This window comes from Triturus cristatus, chromosome 1_1, assembly GCF_964204655.1.
Source record: "Triturus cristatus chromosome 1_1, aTriCri1.1, whole genome shotgun sequence".
Taxonomy (NCBI): domain Eukaryota; kingdom Metazoa; phylum Chordata; class Amphibia; order Caudata; family Salamandridae; genus Triturus; species Triturus cristatus.
In genome coordinates this window covers 1,294,403,699-1,294,425,175 of record NC_140579.1, presented here as the reverse complement: position 1 = coordinate 1,294,425,175, position 21,477 = coordinate 1,294,403,699, and the positions used below count along the sequence as shown (strand labels likewise).

General features: G+C 43.5%; 1 protein-coding gene across 4 annotated transcripts in view; it reads left to right on the top strand.

Moving 5' to 3' along the window:
* PSMA5 (proteasome 20S subunit alpha 5) overlaps window positions 1–21,477 on the top strand; it is a 189,817-nt gene that overhangs the window by 121,547 nt on the left and 46,793 nt on the right. For 2 of the 4 annotated variants that reach the window (XM_085652970.1, XM_085652956.1), the window contains exon 2: window positions 7,698–7,773. In XM_085652970.1, coding sequence (XP_085509096.1) covers window positions 7,698–7,773 — 76 coding nt within the window. The remainder of the gene's footprint in view (window positions 1–7,697; window positions 7,774–21,477) is intronic. The other 2 variants (XM_085652979.1, XM_085652963.1) reach the window with 1 other exon arrangement.

Sequence of the window (21,477 nt, the reverse complement as noted above, 5' to 3'; positions counted from 1 at the left end):
GCTTCTCAGTCCGGCTGCCCTAAAAACGGCAGCATGAACAAGGGGGTGTTCTCCCCCAGGGGTTCTGGGGGAAGGTCCAGGTTGGGGTGGGTTTGGAGCAAGGGTTCACGGGTGGTAGTCAATAATGATAAAAATGACAACACAATAGCTATATTTACTGAAAATAATAAAAAAAAAAGAAAAGCTGATATATATGATAGTCTTTATTAGAGTTGTTGATATTCCAACACTTCTGTAATGCTTAGACTCAGCTGTTTAGTATGGAATGTCGCTGGCCTTAATTGCAAGAATAAAAGACGGTTAGTACAAGCGGAGCTTAAGCTATATAATCCCCATTTAGTATTACTTACTGAGACACATATTCGCTACAAAGATAGGAACTTGTTAAAGCTACCAGGTTATGAGGTTATTGCTTGTACAACTTTAAATGCTACTATTAGAGGGGTCGCTATTTTAAAACAAAGACAGCTGAAACTAAATGTTATTAAAACTGCTGTAGACAAAAGGGGTCGATGGATAATCATCCAAGTTGATTTGGAAAATTGTAAATATGTTATATGTTCTGTATATGGACCTAATATTGACGACCCTTATATTTTTGATTGGTTAAACATTGAACTATTGCAATGGGAAGGAGAACTTTTAATCGGGGCTGATTTCAATTGTATAATTAACTATGATATAGATACTACCAAACACAGGGGGTTTCAACGTATGCGGAAGACACGCGCGGCCATTTTAGAAATAGGTCGTTTACATAATCTAAAAGACGCTTGGCGAATTCTTCATCCTAAAATCCCAGGCTACACGTATTACTCCGCACCTCATAAATTATGCTCCCGTATAGACATGATCTGGGCCTCTGATAGGATTTTAGAATCCAGTACTATCGATGTCTGCCCTAGACTTACCTCTGACCACAATCCCATTCTTTTTATTTTTAATACAGCTACAAGAAGGCAAGATACTAGATTATTCTTATTCCCCAGATATCTTTTTTCAGATTCAGAATTTATATTAAAACTTAAAAAACATATTTCTGAATTTATTGAAATAAATCTCCACTCTACTTCTCCAATTTATGTTTGGGATGCGTGTAAGGCCAGAATAAGAGGGTTTACTCAACAATTTGTTTTCACACAAAACTCCAAACTTCGTAAAGAGGATAAGACTATTATCACTAAAATCCAATTGCTAGTAAATCAGTTAGCAGACGCTCTTATGCAAGACTCCTTAGATGCGGATAAATTAAGACTAGAGCTTATCAATCTCCGTTCTGCTACTAAAAATATTCTTAAAGAACGAAGTAGTGTAAAATTACATAAATTTAAAATCTCTCAATATGAGAGTGGTGATAAAATCAGCAAGATCCTGGCCTATAAAATCGCGGATGATAAAGCCAATACAATAATTAAATCTATCAAGGGACCCGATAATATGATTTATGATCAAACTACAGATATAATTGAACAATTTGTTAAATATTATAGTCATTTATATACTCCGGAAAATAACCCCACCTCATGCAATATTCAAACATATCTTGGTAACAACGTTACCAATAATATAGGAACTGAACAGAACAGGCAATTAGGGGAGATGGTCACCACTACTGAAATCAGAAAGGCTATTATTTCTCTCCCGTCCGGTAAAGCTGCAGGAGAAGACACACTTCCTATAGAAATTTATAAAATGTGTATGGATGAAATACTTCCCCTTTTCTGTTTAGTAATTAACTTGATTGGTCAAACAGGAAAGGCTCCAAGCTCTTGGAATTCTGCTAAAATAGTCTTCTTCCTTAAAAAAAAACCCCCCCGCCGAGGAATGTGGCTCCTACAGGCCTATTTCATTAATTAACGTAGACGCTAAAATATTTTCCAAAATTCTTGCACTTCGATTGGCTCCCTATATGCCGGAGCTGGTCAATCCACAATAACATGGGTTTATCACTGGCCGGGACACTACAGCCCATGTCAATATGGCAATTACCGCTTTTGATGTTGCAGCGGTCAATTCCACTCGACTCGGTATGATACTCTTAGATGCTGAAAAGGCATTCGACCGAGTCGGGTGGGATTACCTCTGGGCCGTAATGAAGGCGTATGGCTTCAATGGTCAATATCTAAGATGGATACAGGCCCTATATGACTCCCCAACGGCTAAAATTAGTTATGCAGGCATGATCTCCCCAGGCTTTAAAATACTTAGGGGTACGCGGCAGGGGTGCCCGCTCTCACCCCTGCTTTTCGCACTTTCTATGGAACCGTTCATAAATGCATTACTAACTCAACCTCATATTATCCCACTGGAATCCGGCTCTAATTCTTTGAAAATCACTGCCTACGCCGACGACATTGCCATATATTCTACTGATGTAGAAAAAGCTCTTATAATGATAATTAAGGAATCTAATGCTTTTGGTTTAATTTCAGGATACAAACTAAATTTAAGCAAAACACAGGTCATACTAAATTATAAACCATTGACTTTTGTCCAAGGTACTTGTCGAGTGGCGACATATCTAGGTGTTAAAATATCAGCAAAAATAAGCGACATAAATACCCTCAACTATGATGCATTACTGAAAGAAGTAGCTGGTCTGCTTAAAAAATGGCATAAAATACCTTTAAGTCTCATAGGCCGGATTAACTTAATAAAAATGAAGATTTTGCCAAAATGTTTGTATTTATTTAGGTCTATACCTCTACGTGTTAATAATTCTTTCTTTAAAAAATTAGACGGGATTCTAAGCAGTTATATCTGGGGGTACAAGAAAGCTAGAAGATCGCTCGCTCTGCTTAAATTACCAACTAACAAAGGCGGCTTGAACTTCCCTGATTTCAAATTATATTTTCTGGCAACCTTTCTTGGCCGTCTTCGTAGCTTATTTTATCTCAATAGTCAATATTATTACCACCAATTTATGTTAGGCAATGACTCTAACCTATTTCTTGCGAGAGTAAATGACCCTAATTATTTCAAGAGGGTTAAGTTTAAGACTGCGAGAGAGGCAGTTGCCATTTGGAAATCTTTATTAGTTACATGTAAGACTTCTTTTTTTCACTCAAAGCTTTCTTTGTGGGGCAATCCTGGGCTACCAGGAATATTTAATGATGGATTTGGGACCGTCTGGGCCAATTTGGGAATTAATTCTCTGGGGGATCTTTATGGAAATCAAGGATTTTTAAATTTTACAACACTTAAATTTCTTTTCAATGTAACTGAATCTATGCGATTTAAATATATGCAAATTAGAGACTACCTGATTTGTAAGATGAAAATCATTCAAATTTCGGACTCAGATTTATGGACTTGTTTTTACTCAGAGAATTAGAAATCTTTAATTAGCATGGGGTACAAATGCTTAAATAATTTCAAAGACGACAACTGTCCAAAAATCGCCCTGAAATGGACATCTAGACTAGGGATTAATATCACCGCTACTAAAATCTCGGCGTCACTTTGCAATGTCAACAAAGTGGTACAATCATCGAGTCAGAGGATTCAGTTATATAAAACTATTTGTTTTTTATATTATACCCCGTATAGAATTTCTAATTGGTCTCAAAACCCTTCATCTAGTCCACGTTCTAAGTGCCCCAAATGTGATCTAGTGGCGGCTGATATTACTCATATATTTTTCTCATGTCCAGCCTTGCACGAGTTCTGGACCGGATTTGAAAATATCTTATCGCAAAAACAAATCATATATGGTTCTCTCTCGCCGTCATCTGTACTACTAAACGTACAATCTATAAATTGCCCACATAGAGATTTATTAACAGTACTATTTTCTTGTGCCCGATTGACCATTGCTAGGGCATGGATTTCTCAGAAACCCCCACATATTTTGGAATGGTGGTTTTTGATAAATGAAATTTACACTATGGAGCGTGCTATTGCTAAAACGAGGGGATTGAAATCTATGAAAAAATTTGATAAAATTTGGGGCACTTTTCTTTAACTTCTTTATTTTATTTTTTTCTCTACGCCTTTATCTGTCTACGCATATGGCCTACTTGTTTTCAAATGCATATGTTATCATTATCAGCTAATATGTGGTTTTTGTATTGTTTGTGTTGTCAATAAAAAAAAAAAATAAAAAAAAGGAAAATAAACCTCCAACTGTAGGTGTCAATCTCGTGTGCATGATTTATCATAACCAGCTTTTTAGGTCTCGCCGAGTCAGCGCATGCGCTGCTCTGCTAGACATTTAGTATCGGGGTTTTCGAAGTGCTCCCACAGGCTTTTGGTGGCCTAGTGCTTGCGTTCACGTGAGCGTGCACGCGCACAGCCGCCATCTGCCTCCCTTCCAGCGCAATCGCACGCATCACTAGCGTGTTTTTTTTGGGGGGGGGGGGTTTACATTAAATGCTTGTTACGTTTGTGTTTGTAAACTGAGCACAGACTCGAGTTATTTCTTTGTTTTCTTTGGTTATTACACCTTGGTGACGTGCAGCCTTTAACGCCGATTCTGTTGCATGGGCTCCCTGCCCGCTATCGCCCAACAGGACCCGACCCAAATACTGAGGATGCGACATGGCAGGCCTCAGCAGCCACAGGCAGAAGCTGCCAGAGACACGTGTTCGTGTGTCAGATATGCCCTCGCAGCTCCTGTGCTCTAGGGGTTCCGCATCCTTTGAACGTTCCCCATTCAGCCTATGATTGTCTATGAGATAGGAGGGTCTCGGGGGCTATCGACACTTTCTGCAGGGGGCGTTTAGGGGGGCTCAAAGGCCTACGGAATCCATTATTCAACCGATATTGATTTACAGATGGGAGTTCTTGCCGCCCACACAATGAAAGGCGTTACATATTCATTAAACTCCACCTGCACCGCCACGTGGGCAGCTGATAGTACATTCTAACTCCAGCCCCCACCCCGCGTCCATATGCCTTCCCCCCCTAAATCCATATGCTCTCCACCCTTGTGCAGAGCTAGTACTCTTTTTGTATGCATTAGTAGTACTGCTTGTGTTACAATCCGTTTGAGTACCACCGTCAGCGAATATCCAGTTGGAAAATAACCCACACATTTCTCCCACTTGAGTTTAGAGATGAGTGTTTATTTTGACACTCCCCCACAACAGTGCCAATAGATGTATCTCACAGACTCCTCACTGCACCTGCGTCCCTGTTTGACCAGTGAACGCTTCCATTTGGCCCATACAAATGGAAGGGATGATCCTATCTAAAACAAACATGCGCCCGCCACATTCGGTGCTTTGAGTTGTATCGGTTTGTGCAGACAGGCGCAGGAGTTCTCTCTGCACGTACCTCGACCTTTTGCTTTCCTCCGCCGGGCTTAATTAGCCGATTTTTTAAAAAAAAAAAAAGAAAAAAAAAGGCACTTTTCAGATCAGGACTGCATCACAGAAAGAGCTCATCCCACTCCCCGGCTCATATGTTGCATTTGTGGAAGAGACATTCATTTCCACAATACAAGGCAAAGGGTCTCCTGTACAAACGAATGTGCTTGTAGTGTTCGTTGCCCAGTGGTCCTTGATAGGTATTCACTCATCTGCACAGCGGTGAGATGCCACACAATGAAGGACTCCGCATTCACCATGGGTTGGCTAACTCAGCCACTGCATGCGTCGAGCGGGCAACAGCACATGCCCTCTGGCTTGCGAGACACTGTTTTCAACAATAAAGGGATTGCAGCCGACCATTGCTTACCATTTGTTGACTTCAGTGTCACTCTTGTTTGCAGCCTTCTAATTGGCCAGCACAGGCCATGTGTCGATGCTGTTGTTTTATTTGGAGCAGGGACCAAGCACAGATTGATTCAAAGTAATCAGAATCTGTCCGCTGTTTGCGCTGTGATTGAGGTACTATTTCTTCTCCCCTCCTGCACCTACACTTACCCATCCTCTTCCTCCTGCTCACACCCCCCCTAGTTTTGTTTTTTCCTTAGCCCCCTCCTTTTGTTGTCTTTTTTGCTGCTCCTTTCTCCCTTGTGCTACCCCTTTGCTTTTTTTAAAACATAAAATGTGGCATAAAAAAAAACAAGCATTGGCATAGCCAATAGGTCTCGCTTTTGGGACCTTATAAGTATTTAGTTATGCAGCACAATATCCTTGGTGCAACAACATTAACTGTTGCATGGCTAAACACTTATAAGGTCCCAAAGGCGAGACCTATTGGCTATACCAATGCTTGTTTCCCTTTCTTTCTATGCATTTCCTTTCAGTGCCATGTAAATATTGATAACTGCAGGGGCGGCTCCTCTGCTATATGGAGGAGCGTTGTCTCACTGCCCGCAGAGGCAAACACAAAATAAAATTATCTTATTGCAGATTATTTTATTTTTTGTCCTGCGGCTGAGTTTTGGGGGTGCGGGCCACAGCACTGCAGCAGGGAAGGAGGAGTGGTGGGCCCTGCTGTCAGTGCGCATGAGGGTTTGGCCGGCCGTGTCAGGCCAGCCATACCATCATGCGCTCTGACATCCTCCAACCCGACAGTATTGCGGAGTAGAGAGATCCACAGGCTCCAAGCGGCCAATGGAGCGCAAAACAAGTACTCTTTCCAATCCCTACGCTGTTCTCATGCTGAGAGCAGCGTCGGGAGTGGACACTGGGGACGCTGGGGGCTTCAGCCTGTGCCAAGTTGAGAAGCCCGGGGAGCAGGGCGGCGAGCGAAAGACCGGCGGGTACGTTTTCTTGTAGGTTTTAAAAAAGTTTTATTTCAGCCCCCTTGTGCTGCCCACCGCACCGCATTTCTTACATCAGCCGCTACTGTGCAAATGATCATCCTAGTTGGGCTACTCTGGCTATGCAACAACCTGAGATAGAGCTACTCTTTTCTTTTTCTCTGTCAAACATGAATTTACATTTTAAGCCTGTTCCTTTTCTGACCGTCCCCCCCCCCCCAAAAATGGTTGTTGCCCTAACTGATTTTGTGACTGATGATATGTAAGAAGACTTGTCTTTATTGAAATGGGGTTGAAATGCTCTTACTTGGGATACTGGAGCAGTGAGGTGCAGCTTTCTGTGTGGGGACTGTTGTTTACCACTATGTTCCCGGGGCCAGAATACCAATGAACACAGTTTAAATGGGTTACTCCATTTAAGGTCAAGGCTCTCGAGGAATAGTGAAATGTAGCATCAGTAGATCAGGTTTGCAGGTCCACCTTGCCAAGAGTCATGTGTGGGCCCACTCTTTGGTAGTCGTGTGTCTTTGAAAGTACATAACACTTTCAACACACACAAAATTTTCACTTCACCTCCACGTGTTGGGCATTTATTTATTTGAACCTACAATTAGTGATGTACTGCTCCAATGGAAGCAGTAATACTGAAACAGCAGTGGTAAAGTTTGATCATGTAAGCCATTTCTCAAAAGCAACCTGTGAAACGGCCTGGCTATTCGCATCTGGCAAGTTCAATGATCCTTCTGGTTACTGCTTCTGTGTAGGCTGCTCTAACCCACAATTTTAGCGAAATAGGAATTGAGTTTGAAGAACCCTAATGCCGTACCTGAGATAGATAATCCGGCACAGTTGTATGCCTGTTATTTCTGCAAGCATTACCACAGATGAAGTAAATCGCCATACTGCATCTTAATTCTATATCTCTGTTGCTTCCCTCAGTGTTACCCCCACATGTACGAGTAATATAAGCATAAAAAAATACATAAAATCTGATTGCCGCTCCTCCGAACACAGCCAAACAACATGTGTTTGTTTTCCTTGACAGGGGCGTCAATACTTTCTCTCCCGAAGGGCGGTTGTTTCAGGTGGAATACGCCATCGAGGCAATAAAGGTGTTTACGGTTTGTTCTAAATACAGTCCTACTATTTTCTTTCTCTTTGTTGTGCTTTCCAAGTTCTTACTTGTGCTTTCCAAGTTCTTACTTGTGCTGATTTGAACTGTTGTTTTACTTCCTTAGCAATTATGGCATGTTTTATATCTAATGTGCAGTTTCTGTTCATCTGCTGCTCTCTTCTCAAACCTGGTCATTTTTAAGTTTGCTGCGATAGAGAACTAGGCCTTGAAAATTTGCTTAGTCATTTGGCCACCACTTACAGTTGTTCCGAAACTGAAAGCATGTTCTTGCTCTGGACTAAGGATTTAATCTGCTTCCTACTGTCTACGGAGACCATCCCATCTTCGTGCTCGAGCCTGTTCTAAAGGGCCAGATGTAACTTTTTAAAATACACTATCTTTGGAAGGGATTTACTTGGCTAACAGGTATACACTCATTTGTTGCGATAAACTGACATAAAGAGGAAATAACAGGCCTGCAGTTTCTCTTGCAGAATAAACATTATTCCTAATGCAAATATTAAAGCAGTCAGACATATTATTACAAAAACAATCCTGGCTGCAGGGGACTAGGAGGACCAAACGGGACCATGGGAATTAGGACGAGGAACCGCAAAGTGCTGCTCCTTCTCAGAAATGGGACGACCAAAGGAGTTCATTGCTAACAAAAAGAAGTCCTTGGGAAATTGAAGCCGTTGTACAACCTGCCAGAGGGGAGTCTTCTCCCTGTGTCCGTTTGAGCCTCACAGGCAGGCTCCTATTGTTCATCCAACGGTGGAGCTGCACAACTTTCAACTCAAAAAATAAAAAAATCACGGCCTAGTTTCAAGGGAAAAGTTTCTTCTTTCAGGATAGAGCAATCACCTTCCGGGGCAAATGCCCTCAGCGATCCTGTCCAGTGTCTCGGGCAGTGCACCAGTTTTCTTCACTTTAATCTAACAGGCACCAAAGGCACAGCACATGTACCCTGAACTCAAGTCCTTCCCTCACTCCTGTATTGCTCCTCTGGCACACTGCTCTTTCGTTGAGGCCACAGATTGTACCCAGTATGCCCAGGCATTCCTTGATCAACAAAGGTGTAAACTTTCATTTATTTCACAGCCAGGATTGAGGGGTGTGATGCTGAAGTACCTGAAGCAACCCTTGTTTCAAAGGGGGTCACCTCAAGCAAAAGCCTCCTTGCCATTCTTGTCGGTCTATGACTCTCAGCTGGGCACCAACAACTGGATCCACAAAGGATAAATTCTCCATTCTGATTTGTGACCCCGTCTTTCGCCCAAGACAGTGGCAGGGGTACACACTCCACATCCCAGTGCTTCCGGCCTGCTACCTTCACTGAGATCCTGGTTGCCAGCAACGTCTGTGCTGGTTACCTTCACCTTGGCTTCAAGCTGGACTGGTGCTGACTCCTCAGGCTGGATCTGATGTCCGGACCCCTCTAGAAATGGTTGTAGGGCAGCAAATATCTATTGGTGGACAGAACAAAAGGTCTTTAGACAAGGCATACAATTAAATCTATCAACAGAGAGGATAGTCTCAGAATACCTTCTCAAGTCTTGGGGCACCCCATACATTAGCAAGGCACCTAAGAACCACTTCATCTATTTAACATTGTACGCTTAGGACCATGCTCTCATGTTCTAGGCGCAGCGGGAAAATCTAAAACTGCTATTTTAACAGGGATTCTTTTTACATAAAGAACTAAAAAAAACTCAACGCAGTGGGTACATACATTTCTCCAGCAGAACATGTGGTAACAAACAAACTCCTATAAAACAATATTTTCCTTGAAAAATGTTTGCTGAGGATCACATGGGCGCCTTCCCTGATATTATAAACCTTATGCATTCTACTTTTCACGATGTGGACTATGCAACATTTTTAAAGGAAAAAAGCCCTATTCACCAGCTCTAATAAGGGCTGTCAGCTCAATTACACAGACTAACTAATAAAAGACTAGCAATGCCCTTGCAAAACTGTATGTAGAATGAGAATAACATATAGTTTCCCCTTAAAGGTCAAATAAGGGAACAGCAATCTAGACTACTCGTTCTTTCATAATTTCATCAGACAGGATGGGCAGTAACATGACGTATTTATTTATTCATTTTATTAATTCTAACAATTTTAAAACAGTATTACTGAATAGCCAATTAAATGTCTCATGGCCGTTTCGTAGACAGCTTAGACAGGCTCAAAAGAGAGTGAGAAAAAGAGAGAGAGAAAACATAAATTTGCCTACCCTTAATTTACAGAGGATCTAACCTCCTTCCCCCATTTCGACAGTAGGAAATCTGAAACAGGTTTACCTTCTGTCGACACTATCTACACTAGTTTTGGCAGCTGGGCACAAACAAACTTGTAGGAGGTAAATGGCACATTGAGCTAGCTAGAAAACATTAATAACCAACTACCAATTCCTTTAGCAATTGTACTAGTGTAACATGAGGGCGCATGAATGCAAACTGAATCCCATTGCCTCCTTATTGTAGCCCTTGCACAGTAATCTTTAAACTAAAAGCATTAGTGCTATATACATGGCAGAGCTATTCTCTGCATATGACCTACAAACGCTGCTATTCCTTGATAATGTTATTCAATAGGATAAACCCCACCTGCATATCTCCTACACTCCTACAGATTAGTGATATCCCTATGTGCTCCTAACAGAATATGCAATATTTTCTGTAGCTAATGTTACCAAAAACAGATCTGTAGTGCTTTACCCTACAATGTGAGAATCCGGACTGTCACAGTGACTCCCTGCGTGGAAGTGTACGTTCAGTAGGGCTGGTCAGTTTCTAAAAACGGACCTTGGCCTTTGACCCTTAAATCTGCTGTCCCCTGTCAGTAAGGCTATTCCATGCGGTCTTTCCATTGAAAGCAACTCTGAAGAATCACAGCTGAAAGGCAGTCTTGTTCCGTACTTGTGGTCTAACAATTTTAAAGGTAGGATAACTTCTGCTGGTTTCTTTATACTAATTTTCATTTGTGTGTGGTGTGCTGTCTAGCTGTATAGAGGTCAGCTGTCTGTTCTATACTTGCATGTGTGCATTACTGAAGCCTGAGATCTGTTTCAAAACTGCCCTGAGTGGCAGAACTGCTTTGAAAAAGTAAATTTTGCCCAAATTCGACTTTGATGGCAGGGGCACTAAAAAATGAATAACCTACAATGTTTTGGCATATTAGGGACCCCCAGAGTGTCCTCTAGATATCCCAGGAATGGGGGATCAGAAAAGTATAAGGTACACCCTTATAAAAAGAGTTTTTATATGCCTGGGTAAAGTTAAATTTCACATTTTACTCACCCCCCTTTGATGCTAGGAGCTATTTATTTTTCACAGTATGATTATTAGACACCATAGAGATCAAAAACGATTTTTAGTGCAATTCTTTTTAAGAATTTCTTTATCCATATAGTCAAAAATCTTTTTTTTTTCTTCTTAAATAATGATCACCAACCCTTTTGATCGTTCCACAGCCTCATTCCTTTCGCCTTTAAATGGATTTATTTATAACACTGAGCACAGAAGCTTTACTTAAACCTAAAATAGCTTGCGCCACTTTTTAAAGAGCAGTGATTATTTTACCATCAGATCCACAGATGTACTTATGTCGGATTAGCTACCGAACAGCCTGCCTCACACATAAAGCCCTAAACACCGGCAAACCCGAATATCTGGCAAAAAAACTCAAAAAAGCCGGTCAGGCCAGGAAGCTCAGAAGCTCAAACTCCCTTCTACTCATCCCACCAAAAACTCGAAAACAAAAAACTGCGGATCGGTCCTTCGCCGGTAGCGCTCCAAAAATCTGGAACTCTATTCCCCCTCACATCCGAACCATTCTCTCCTTTGTAAAATTCAAAAGCCAACTCAAAATCTTGTTCCTCAACCGCTCCCTAGAGAGTGGATAGGATCAATCGGAGCAGCTAGCTGACACCGCGCACTGCTCCAACGCCAAGGCTTCGAAGGACTCCAAAGACTAAGACTGTCCTGCACTGTTAATGTGTCACTCTTCTGGTTTGTGTTGTCGTGAATCTCTGCAATGTTTTCTGCTGTAAAGTGCTCCGATACCCTAGGGTCAGGCCAGCGCTATATAAAACTTCTTAAATAAATAAAAAGCAACAAGAAAGAAAATCCCTACTTTTAATCCTTTCACTGTTATCCAAAATAATGAAACTGTCTTTTAAAATCAGCAGTTTTCAATGCACGCTTTCAAACCACGTTTGCACTAACTTAAGATCTAGTTGACCCAGCATTTTTCCCTTGTAGCTTGTGTGAGAAGTTGGCCTGGTATATGATGTTCACTAATTAAAGTGACCACCTTGTACTATGCCAAGCAACCCTTATGGTGTGGTTGTAAGTCAACCTTTTCGGACCAGATGCCCTAGTGGTAGCGTAGGCTAAGCAGTCTATGAGGCTAAACTCGTTTAAGTGTGTTAAGCAAGCTGTTTTACCATATGTAACCCCCCCCCCCCTTTATACCAATGAAAGGACACCACACAGATATATATTCAAAATATATATGTATTTATTACTCAAAGTATCCCCTAGACTCTTTATGAGCACAGGAGCACAAATCGTTAAACAAGAAAGTATCACAATATACAGAAGTTGCACTTTATATGGATAGGCCCTGCTGGCCGCTCAAACCATATACTAAAATAGTGGTATAAGTACCACAAACAGGAAAGGGAAAAGGCCTAGGGCCTCTAGAATCGCTGGGCCTACAAGGAGCTAACTTTAGTTAGTGACCAGGAGGTCCACGGGTCGCGTGTGCAGTGAGGAAATTTACACGCGGGCTCCCAAAGGTTTTCAATGGGTGCGTAAAAGTTCAAAAGTTACTGCTAGAAGGGTCTTCTGGTTGGACTACGAAATCAAGACTTCAAACCTAGACATTAGAGATGTTACTCTACACTTGTGCACCGGAGTGCCAGCTTTACCTCACCCACACCAAGCGGGTGCATAGGGCTCGAAGTGCGTCGGGTTTCGTCTATCTGTTCAATGGAGCCTGACGACAAAGATGCTGCAGGCGGTCGGCCCAGAAGAGATGCGGTGGATCCAGGGGTGGATCGGAAGTGTAGAAGACCTGTAAGCAGAGGGGACAGTGTTCACAGTCACTAGCCAGTGACCGGCGTGGCACCAGGTAGGTACCAGGCGATGTCTGGTGCAAACAGGTGAAGAGGTGTAGCTTGTCTCTGCAGCCACGTGGTCCCTGAAGGTCGACGACGTCCAGGAGTCGGTTCACGAGCTGTCCCACGCAGGCTCTCGCTGTCGGCGGTGTCGGCGACTCAGAAGAAGCAAACAAGCCTTGGCAAAAGCAGGAGTCACAGGAATCGAAGAAAGCTTGTAACTCTGACCAGCAAGGTCAGAGGGGCTGCTCCTTTGGAGGGAAGCTGGGGCCAGTCTGGAGCAACCAGACCAGCGTCGTAGTTTTCAAAAAGGTTCGCCAAGATGGCCTCTAGCCAACGGGCCAGGGACCGGGTAGGCGCGTCGAGTCGCAAAGTGCAGAGGGGCCCCACGCAGATCGTGGAGATGCTGGAGGGCTCACCTTTGGTGCAGATGCTGCTCGGATGTTGGGCTTCTCAGGACCCAAAGCACAACTCGGAGGGAGCCTCTGTTGTCGCGCTTGCAGCTTGTCGAGTGTCTTCCAAGATGGCTGGCTCGACGTGTCTCGGTGCCTCCACGGGTTCCTTCTTTGCAGGGACTGTGGATCGGGCGGTGAGAGGTCTGGAGGTCCAGTTCTTGTCTGTCTCTGGGCTCGGGCTCCGGCAGGAGGCGGCGGCAAAGCAGACGTCGATTTGCTGGATGGTGCTTGCGTTAGCAAGATGGTCACTCCCTGACCATAGGGGAGATTTCCTTCAGTCTTCTGTGCAGCAGAACGTCGAAGTTCCCGTCTTCTTCTTAGTGTTAAGTTGATTCCAGGATGTCTGAAGTCTTAGGCCACAGCTCCTACCTTTAAGCGGATTCTAGGGGCCGGACTACCTGCTAGGTCCCTCCCTAAGGGTGGGACCAGGAAGGGGGGTGGTTACACCCCCAATCCTTTGTCCAGCTCGCCCCAGGTCTGGGGCTGGTGTGCCCCAGGACTGGTTTGAACTGGCATATGCACCGAGGCTCCTTGTGAGCCTCAGGCATGTCTTATTCTATTCAAGCCCTACCTGACCAATACACAAAATCCTGTCTGGGGTGGTGCTCGCACCTCCCCTGGCAGGAAACCCTTTGTCCACGTCTCCCAAGCTGGAAGGACTCCCAGCAGCAGGAGGGCAGACTTGTGTCGGTGGTGGCAGCGTCCATTTTGTGGAGCTGAGGCTATGTCTGATTTTACCCGGGTTTCAGGATCTGTACATGTCGTGTCCCTCTAGAAGGGTGGAATGCTAACCGTCACCAGAATTGGCGAGGGGTTAGTATTCCAATTCGTATGACACCTTACTCGACATGTTATGATAAAGCCAAACCAAAGATAGCATTTAACCGCGAGGTTCATAATGCACTTGAGTATATGGTATGACGATATCTGGAAACGGTAGAAGGAAGTTGTTCCGACTACTGCAGACAGGCTCAGCTCATGCCAGAGCACCATCTCACATGAAACCAAGCACTCTGCCTTCAGGATTGTTAAGGCCTGCCATAGGAGTGACCTATAGGTTAACATGTGTCCCATTTAAGGTTAGGTGTAGGCATACTACACCTAAGTAAGAGGTGGGTACACCAACTTACCCCAGCTGAGTGATCAGCCAGTTGTGTCAAATTGGATGGCCAGACCAGGGGTGGCATAATACATGCTGCAGCCCCTGGGAGGCCTAGGTTACACCTATGCCCTGGGTACCTAGGGTACACTGTACAGGGTCCAATAAGGTGATCCTTCCCAATTGTGTATGTACCTAGGGTACATGGAGTCCATTTTAAAGAGAGAGCAGACAGGCCAAGATCCTGAATGGCAGGATCTCAGGCCAACTAAGTCGAAAAACCAGCTAGACACTAGGCAAAAAGTTGGGGGTAACCATAGTCAGATATCCACCTTCCTACAGCTTGTGACCAAGAATAGCCATGTGTTATTGACTCAGCTGTGCTCTGACCGGCAGGCGTCAATTTCTACGCCTTTCTCAGGAAAAAAACCCTTTGCAGAATTGAAATGTCCTGAAAAAGTGTAATCTCCTTTTGTTGTGTCAGACAGCTTCTTCTCGGTGAGACAGCTTAAACACAGCTGTTTGAAAGCTCTTTTCCTGGTGCAGGAAATTTAAGCACGGTTCAATCTATTTAAAAGTCGGGCATTGCAAGCCAGTCAAAATCTATCGTTCTGAATGTTTGTACACAAGATGCGCTTTTATTTAACCAGCAACTAATTACTCTGATAATGTGAATTCCTTTTAATATCTAATACAATGTATCTAAGGAGAATGCCGTAACATTTTATATTGAGTCCTAGGTGTGTAAAGCACACAATTTTGTTTTTTCTTCCTTTCTATGAGGCCTATTTTATTCCTATTGATTGTGAATTCTAATTTATCTTTACCATTGTGGCAATTTGCACACGTGTATAATTTCTTACTCTTTCGATTTTAATGATAGCGTGCAGCTATTTAGCGTATGTTACAGAATTAATTTCTTGAATTTTAAAATGTAATTCTTTCAATGACATTTGCATAACAGAATGACAACAAAAAACCCAATTGACCTTCTTCCAAAAATTTTCAACAAGGGGGTCATACACTCAGAACACACAACTCTACTTGTTTAAAGAAAGCCATTCTCACACAAAAAACATAAGTCTGCTTAGTGAAACAAGTACTTTCAAGCATGTCAGTCCACAACCACATACAACAACAAAAAACAGCCCACAGACTGTACTGGAACCAAACCATTTGTAAATACCAATTGTAAGTCATATTTACAAAGAGCTCTAAAAAAAAAAAGGTACAGAAATTACACCAAGAGAAATACAGCCAAAAGACTGCCATATTAAAAACCCAGGCGCAAGCCTCAGACCTTTTTTTAAAATACACCAAATTTCTAGTTTGGCTGGCAGGACACTCAAAAGCGCTCTGCATATCACAACTTATGAATGTTACTAAGTGCACAGATCTGGATCCTTTGCATAGATATATTTGGTTCCATGATGTACTAGTCACCAGGGAAGAAATACCATTTTATTAATATACCTAAACCTATTTAGGTAACCCCTCTGGGGGGAGTCAGCTGCGTACTCTCAAGATTCACATTGGTACCTCCAAGAAAGCAGCACATTCTACGAAGTGCGCTTGAAACAGGCATGCCAAGAATATTGTAAGATATACAATATTATACACAAAGTAGCACTTAACTCAAAGTGTGCCGTTCAAGTTTTCAAAGTTTCTCCTCTGCCTATACAAATTGCAATTTTTCCAAACCAGTCAAAATTTTGGCCAAACAAATGTCGACGACCTTACCAAGCACAAATCTCCAGCCTACCACTGCCAAGTTCTGAGTGACCTAACGGTCGTTTTAGAATACTCACGCCAAAGAAGGTCTCAGTCGGGAGTGGCTAACACCCGGAGGACCAGATCAGGGAAACCAGAACCACATGGGTCTGCAAAGACAAAGAATCTGTGTGCAGGGTACCTCCTCAATAGATTCCTGTCCCGTCCTCAGTAGATTCCTGTCTCCTGTCAAGACTGCTCCCTTGGATAGCCGCTTCTCCGATGAGGTCCACGTTCGGGCGCCATTTGTAGAAATAAAAACCTTTTTAGGGGTTCACTGATACACCTGGTCCTTTAACCCAACAAAGAAGAGATTGGCAAGGAGGCTGTAATATAAATACAATGCATTTATTAACCTCACATGAGGGAGACTGCGTCACACAGTACCCTCAGGCCACTGTAGGAGACAGTCTAAGGAGTACAGAGAACAGGGGCCTTGTATATGCATTTGTTACATAGTCAGCATAAAACCAAGGGGAGGTCCTGGCACATACAAGAATACTATTTAACTAATATGGGTATACAAAATTTGCTTGCTCAGCAACGTGGGAGGGGTGACTAAACTGCTTGCATCAGTAAGAATAGCCTGACAGTTCTACCTAGGAGCAGGTGCATTCTGGCAGCTACAGGTCTTTCTGAGCATGTGCAAGGCTCTGGAAGAGGGAGAAAGCACATGGTGAGCACATGGCTAACTAAAATGGCTGCCAAGAACAAAATGGCTTTTAGCTCATGCTAACAGCAATTCCTGCAATCTTTAACAGTTCCTTGAGCTGGCTATGATAAGGATTGTATCAAAGTTTATCAAATATGTGACTGTGGTAAAGAAATTAGTTCTTCTCTACAGTGGTAGCCGCTTGTTGGCAGGGAATTTTCTTTGGGCGTGCCTAACCATAGTCATTTAGGGCCCTGCTTCTCCTATTTGTGATCTCTTGCAGAATAGGAATCACTCCAAGAAACAGATCGCATGACATTGGCTATCCGCGGTCTCCCCAGACAAATGCCACTGTATGCTGAGAATTTTTTTGTCTGATATCTCTGTCCATCTGGTTACACCACTAGTCTTTTGAAGAGGGTTAGATTCGTCCAGGGTAGCAAGTGATTAATCCATTGTATGCAGCTCCTGGCCCAGCAGTACAAATACATTTATTGGATCATTTTTTTAAATTTTATTTCTTTACCCCTTAGTTCTTCTTATTCACTACAGATTAGGGCATAGCTTGTAAATTAGAAAAGAAATGTTGACCTTTTTAGGTCTGGCTTGACAGCGCAACGTTCGTATTACCTTATGTGATCAACCAAAAAGAGGTTTCAGAAGTTCTGCAGAGATGCATTGGCTCTGCGCACATGTTGGTGGCCAGGAGTACATGTTTTAATTGATCACTAATTGTGTGCTTTCTATGAGCAAAAGTGATTTAGCACTTGTATTGGCTTCTAAAGGGGTTTTCTTACCTAAGATAGCCATCGATCTGACAGCCGATCCCTTGGCTTAACATATTCGGAAAGTCCACAGGGATTGGAGGTATTCTAATAAATATATATTATCTTGCGTTTTTTGGTTGGATGTATATTGACAGAAATCTAATTTAAAAAACACAAAATAAACTATTTTAATCGTATATATATTCACTGAAAAAACTATAGGTTTCAGACTCATTATAGTTAGGAATTAGTATTTTAAAAAATCTTAGAAATTCACTGAAAAAAACATAGGTTTTAAGGTAAGTTATAGTTAGTTGGACATTTCACTCGTACAAAACCATAGAAATTCCCCCGTTATATTTAGTTCAGCTAACTATCACCCGTGCCCTCGCAATGCACTGCTGATGACGTCACGTATTCCATCACTCATGACCTGGTCAGTGACATCACCGATGACATCACTGAAGACATCTCAAATGACATCACTGATGACATCCAGTGACTGTGTGTTTCTGTAAAGTTTAACTATGTTTAATATATATAGGGAAAGGCGTATTGAAGAATGAGTGGGCGTATAAGTGTCTGAATGGATGATTTATTTTGTGGGTGGGTAACTGAGTATAAGTGAGTGATTAAACGTATCTTACTGAATGCATGGATTGGTGAGTAAACTGAATGTCTCTATCCATCTGTCTGTTGGTGTGTAAGCGGCTGCATGGGTTTGTGAATAGCTACATGAGTGTGTATATGAGTTATTGATTGGTTGTCTGAGTATCTTTATGGGTGGTTGAGTGTGTGTGTGGGTGGGGTGTGTGTGACTGTGAATAGATGTGTGGGTGATTCACTGGGTGCATGGTATCAAGAGTGCATCTGTGATGGACTGCATGGGTGGGTGAGTGTATGTATGGGTGTGTTAGTGAGTGAATGTATATCTCAGTCGTACATGTGCGAGTAAATACATATTTAAACGGCAGTATATATGTGTTAGAGTATTTAAATGTTCGAGGCATGTGGGCTGCTGAATTCATATCTGTGCATAGATCGCCGCCTAGTGTTGGGTCCGGATGATTGCACATTGTTGTCCTGGAAGAGTCTTTGAAGTATCACGAGATAGGTGGCTCCTCCCCTGGACTACAGTGCGCATGGGCATCCTCTCCATCCTCAGATTGTTTTTTTCCGCCATTGGGTTTGGATTCCACCAATGCAGAGAGTTGTATGCCCGACCGCTCACCAACACTAGGTCTTTCAACTGTCCTTGAGTCCGATTCCATTGTTCGTGCCAAGCACTCCTGAAGCGGGCGCATATGTAGTCTCGCGTGCGGGACTATGAAGATGCAGGAGGCCATCATGCCTATCAACTGCAGGAACACTCTCGCTGGAAGGGAGTGTTGAGGTCTGAACCTTGTTATCAGCAGTTGCATGCTGTTGTTCCTCACTAAATTTGGCTGAGCAGTGGCTGCCAGAGTGTCTATGGTCGCGCCCAGGTACTGCCGTACGTGGGCGGGTTGAAGATGTGATTTTGGATAATTCAGTGAGAATCCCAGACTGTGAAGAAGGTGAATTGTGTGGGATATGTGGCTGGCACACTGCTGGGCTGACTTTGCCTGAATAAGCCAGACGTCCAGGTAAGGGAAGACGTGAATGTGCTGTCTCCGTAAGTGTGCAGCCACTGTCGCTAGGCACTTGGTAAAGACCCTGGGCGCTGTTGTTACTCCGAAAGGGAGGACTTTGAACTGATAATGTTGATCCTGAATAGTGAACCTGAGATATTTTCTGTGTGATGGGTGCATGGGTATGTGGAAATACGCATCTTTCAAATCTAGTGTTGCTAGGAAGTCTCCCTGACTGAGTAACGGCAGAACCTGCTGGAGGGTGAGCATATGAAAATGCTCCGACAGAATGTATTGGTTGAGAGGTCTTAGGTCCAGTATAGGTCTCAAAGAACCGTCCTTTTTTGGGATTAAGAAGTACAGAGAGTACACCCCTAACCCACGTTGTTCTACAGGCACAAGCTCTCTGGCTCCTTTCTGCAGCATACTTAGTACTTCCTGCTGCAATAATGTCAAGTGCTCTGCGGACATAGGACGGTGTCTTGGTGGTATGTTGGGTGGATTGGATGTTAATTCCAGACAATAACCGTACTGGACAATTTTTCTGACCCACCTGTCTGTGGTGATGGTTCTCCAGACTGGCAGGAACTGTTGGAGTCTCCCCCCGACTGGTGTTATGTGGTCGGGGGGCAGTGACAAGACGTCACTGTTTGTTATTGGCGGAGGACCTGGTGTTGTTGTTTCCTCGTCCTCTGCCTTTGGTGCTGGATCCACGATATCCACCCCTATTGGTCTTATTATAGGTACTCTGGGTACCTCCTTTACTGTACTGCTGCTGGGACCCCTGACCTCTAGCTGCTCCTCTATTCCCAGGGCGACGAAAGGAGCCACTCCGAAACTGCTGCGACTGTAGAGCCCCCATAGATTTTGCAGTTTCAGTGTCCTTTTTAATCTTTTCTAGTGTAGTATCAACCTCAGGGCCAAATAAAAAGTCTTGGTTGACTGGTTGATTCAAGATATTAGTTTGAATTTCAGGTTTGAAACCTGATATTCTCAACCATGCGTGCCTCCTTAACATCACACTAGTGTTGATTGCCCTAGCTGCAGTGTCAGCTGCATCTAGTGCGCATTTGATGGACGCATTTGTAATGAGTTTTCCCTCTCTGATGAGGAGCTCCGCTCCATCTTTGTAGTCATCTGGTAGGTGTTCTATTAGTGTTTCTAGGGTATCGTAGTGTGACCTGTCGTATCTGGCCAGGAGTGCCTGAGTGTTGGCAATGCGCCAGATGTTTGCTGCTTGTGCTGCTATCCTTTTTCCCGATGTTTCTAGCACTTTGGACTCCTTGTCTGGAGGAGGAGCATCACCGGTAGTTTGCGAGTTAGCTCTTGACCCTTAATGTACATTGGGTCCCCAGGGGCTGGTTTGTATTTTTTTTCTATTCTTGGGTTCAATACCCGTGCTCTGGTTGTCTCCTTAAAGATGTCCTTAGCATGTTTAATAACCCCTTTTAGCATTGGTAGCGTCTTGACTGTTCTTTCTGATGTTGAGAACGTGTCCACCAAGAAATCCTCTTCCACCGAGTCAGAATGAAGTTCCACTCCGTGATTGGCCGCCGCTCTTTCAATGAGGGCGTTAAAAGCAGCAGTATCTTCAGTGGGAGATGTTTTTATATTATAAATATGAGTGTCAGGAGCATTTTGTGGGTCTCCTGGGTCATTAGGGTCTCCCCATGCTTGATCCTGGTCTTGCTGTTGTTCATCAGGGTCAATATCCCCAGGATAAGTGGTACCCTCATTATAGCCCTCTCCTGCATCCGCCTCAGAGTGTGCGGGAGAAAAGGATTGTGGTTCCTGATGATATGTTTGGTAAGGTTCCACAAGCACTGGTGTCGAACCTGACGCTATTTTATTTTTCAGTGGAATTTTGTATGATTCCAAAGTCTTTTCTGGGACAATTTTCCGCTTGCGGAACAACAGTCTACCAGTGTCTACGTCGATAAACTGGTCCTGTGAGTCCTCGACATCTGTCCTTCCTGTCGACACTGTTTGTGGTTGTTCGATACTCTTCCTAAGTTCGAACATCTTGGGTGTCCCCGGTGGTGGCAATCCAAACTTGATCGGTGCGGGCGCCGAGTGAGCCTTGGCGACCTTCTTTGGTTCGGGACCCGTTTTCGGTTCGAGAGTGTCCCGTTCCCTGATGCGCTTTAGGGACTCCGATACCAGTTGCAACGTGAATGTCGACGGTGCTTTCGATCCGACAGGCTCTTTGGAGACAGGCCTCGACGCT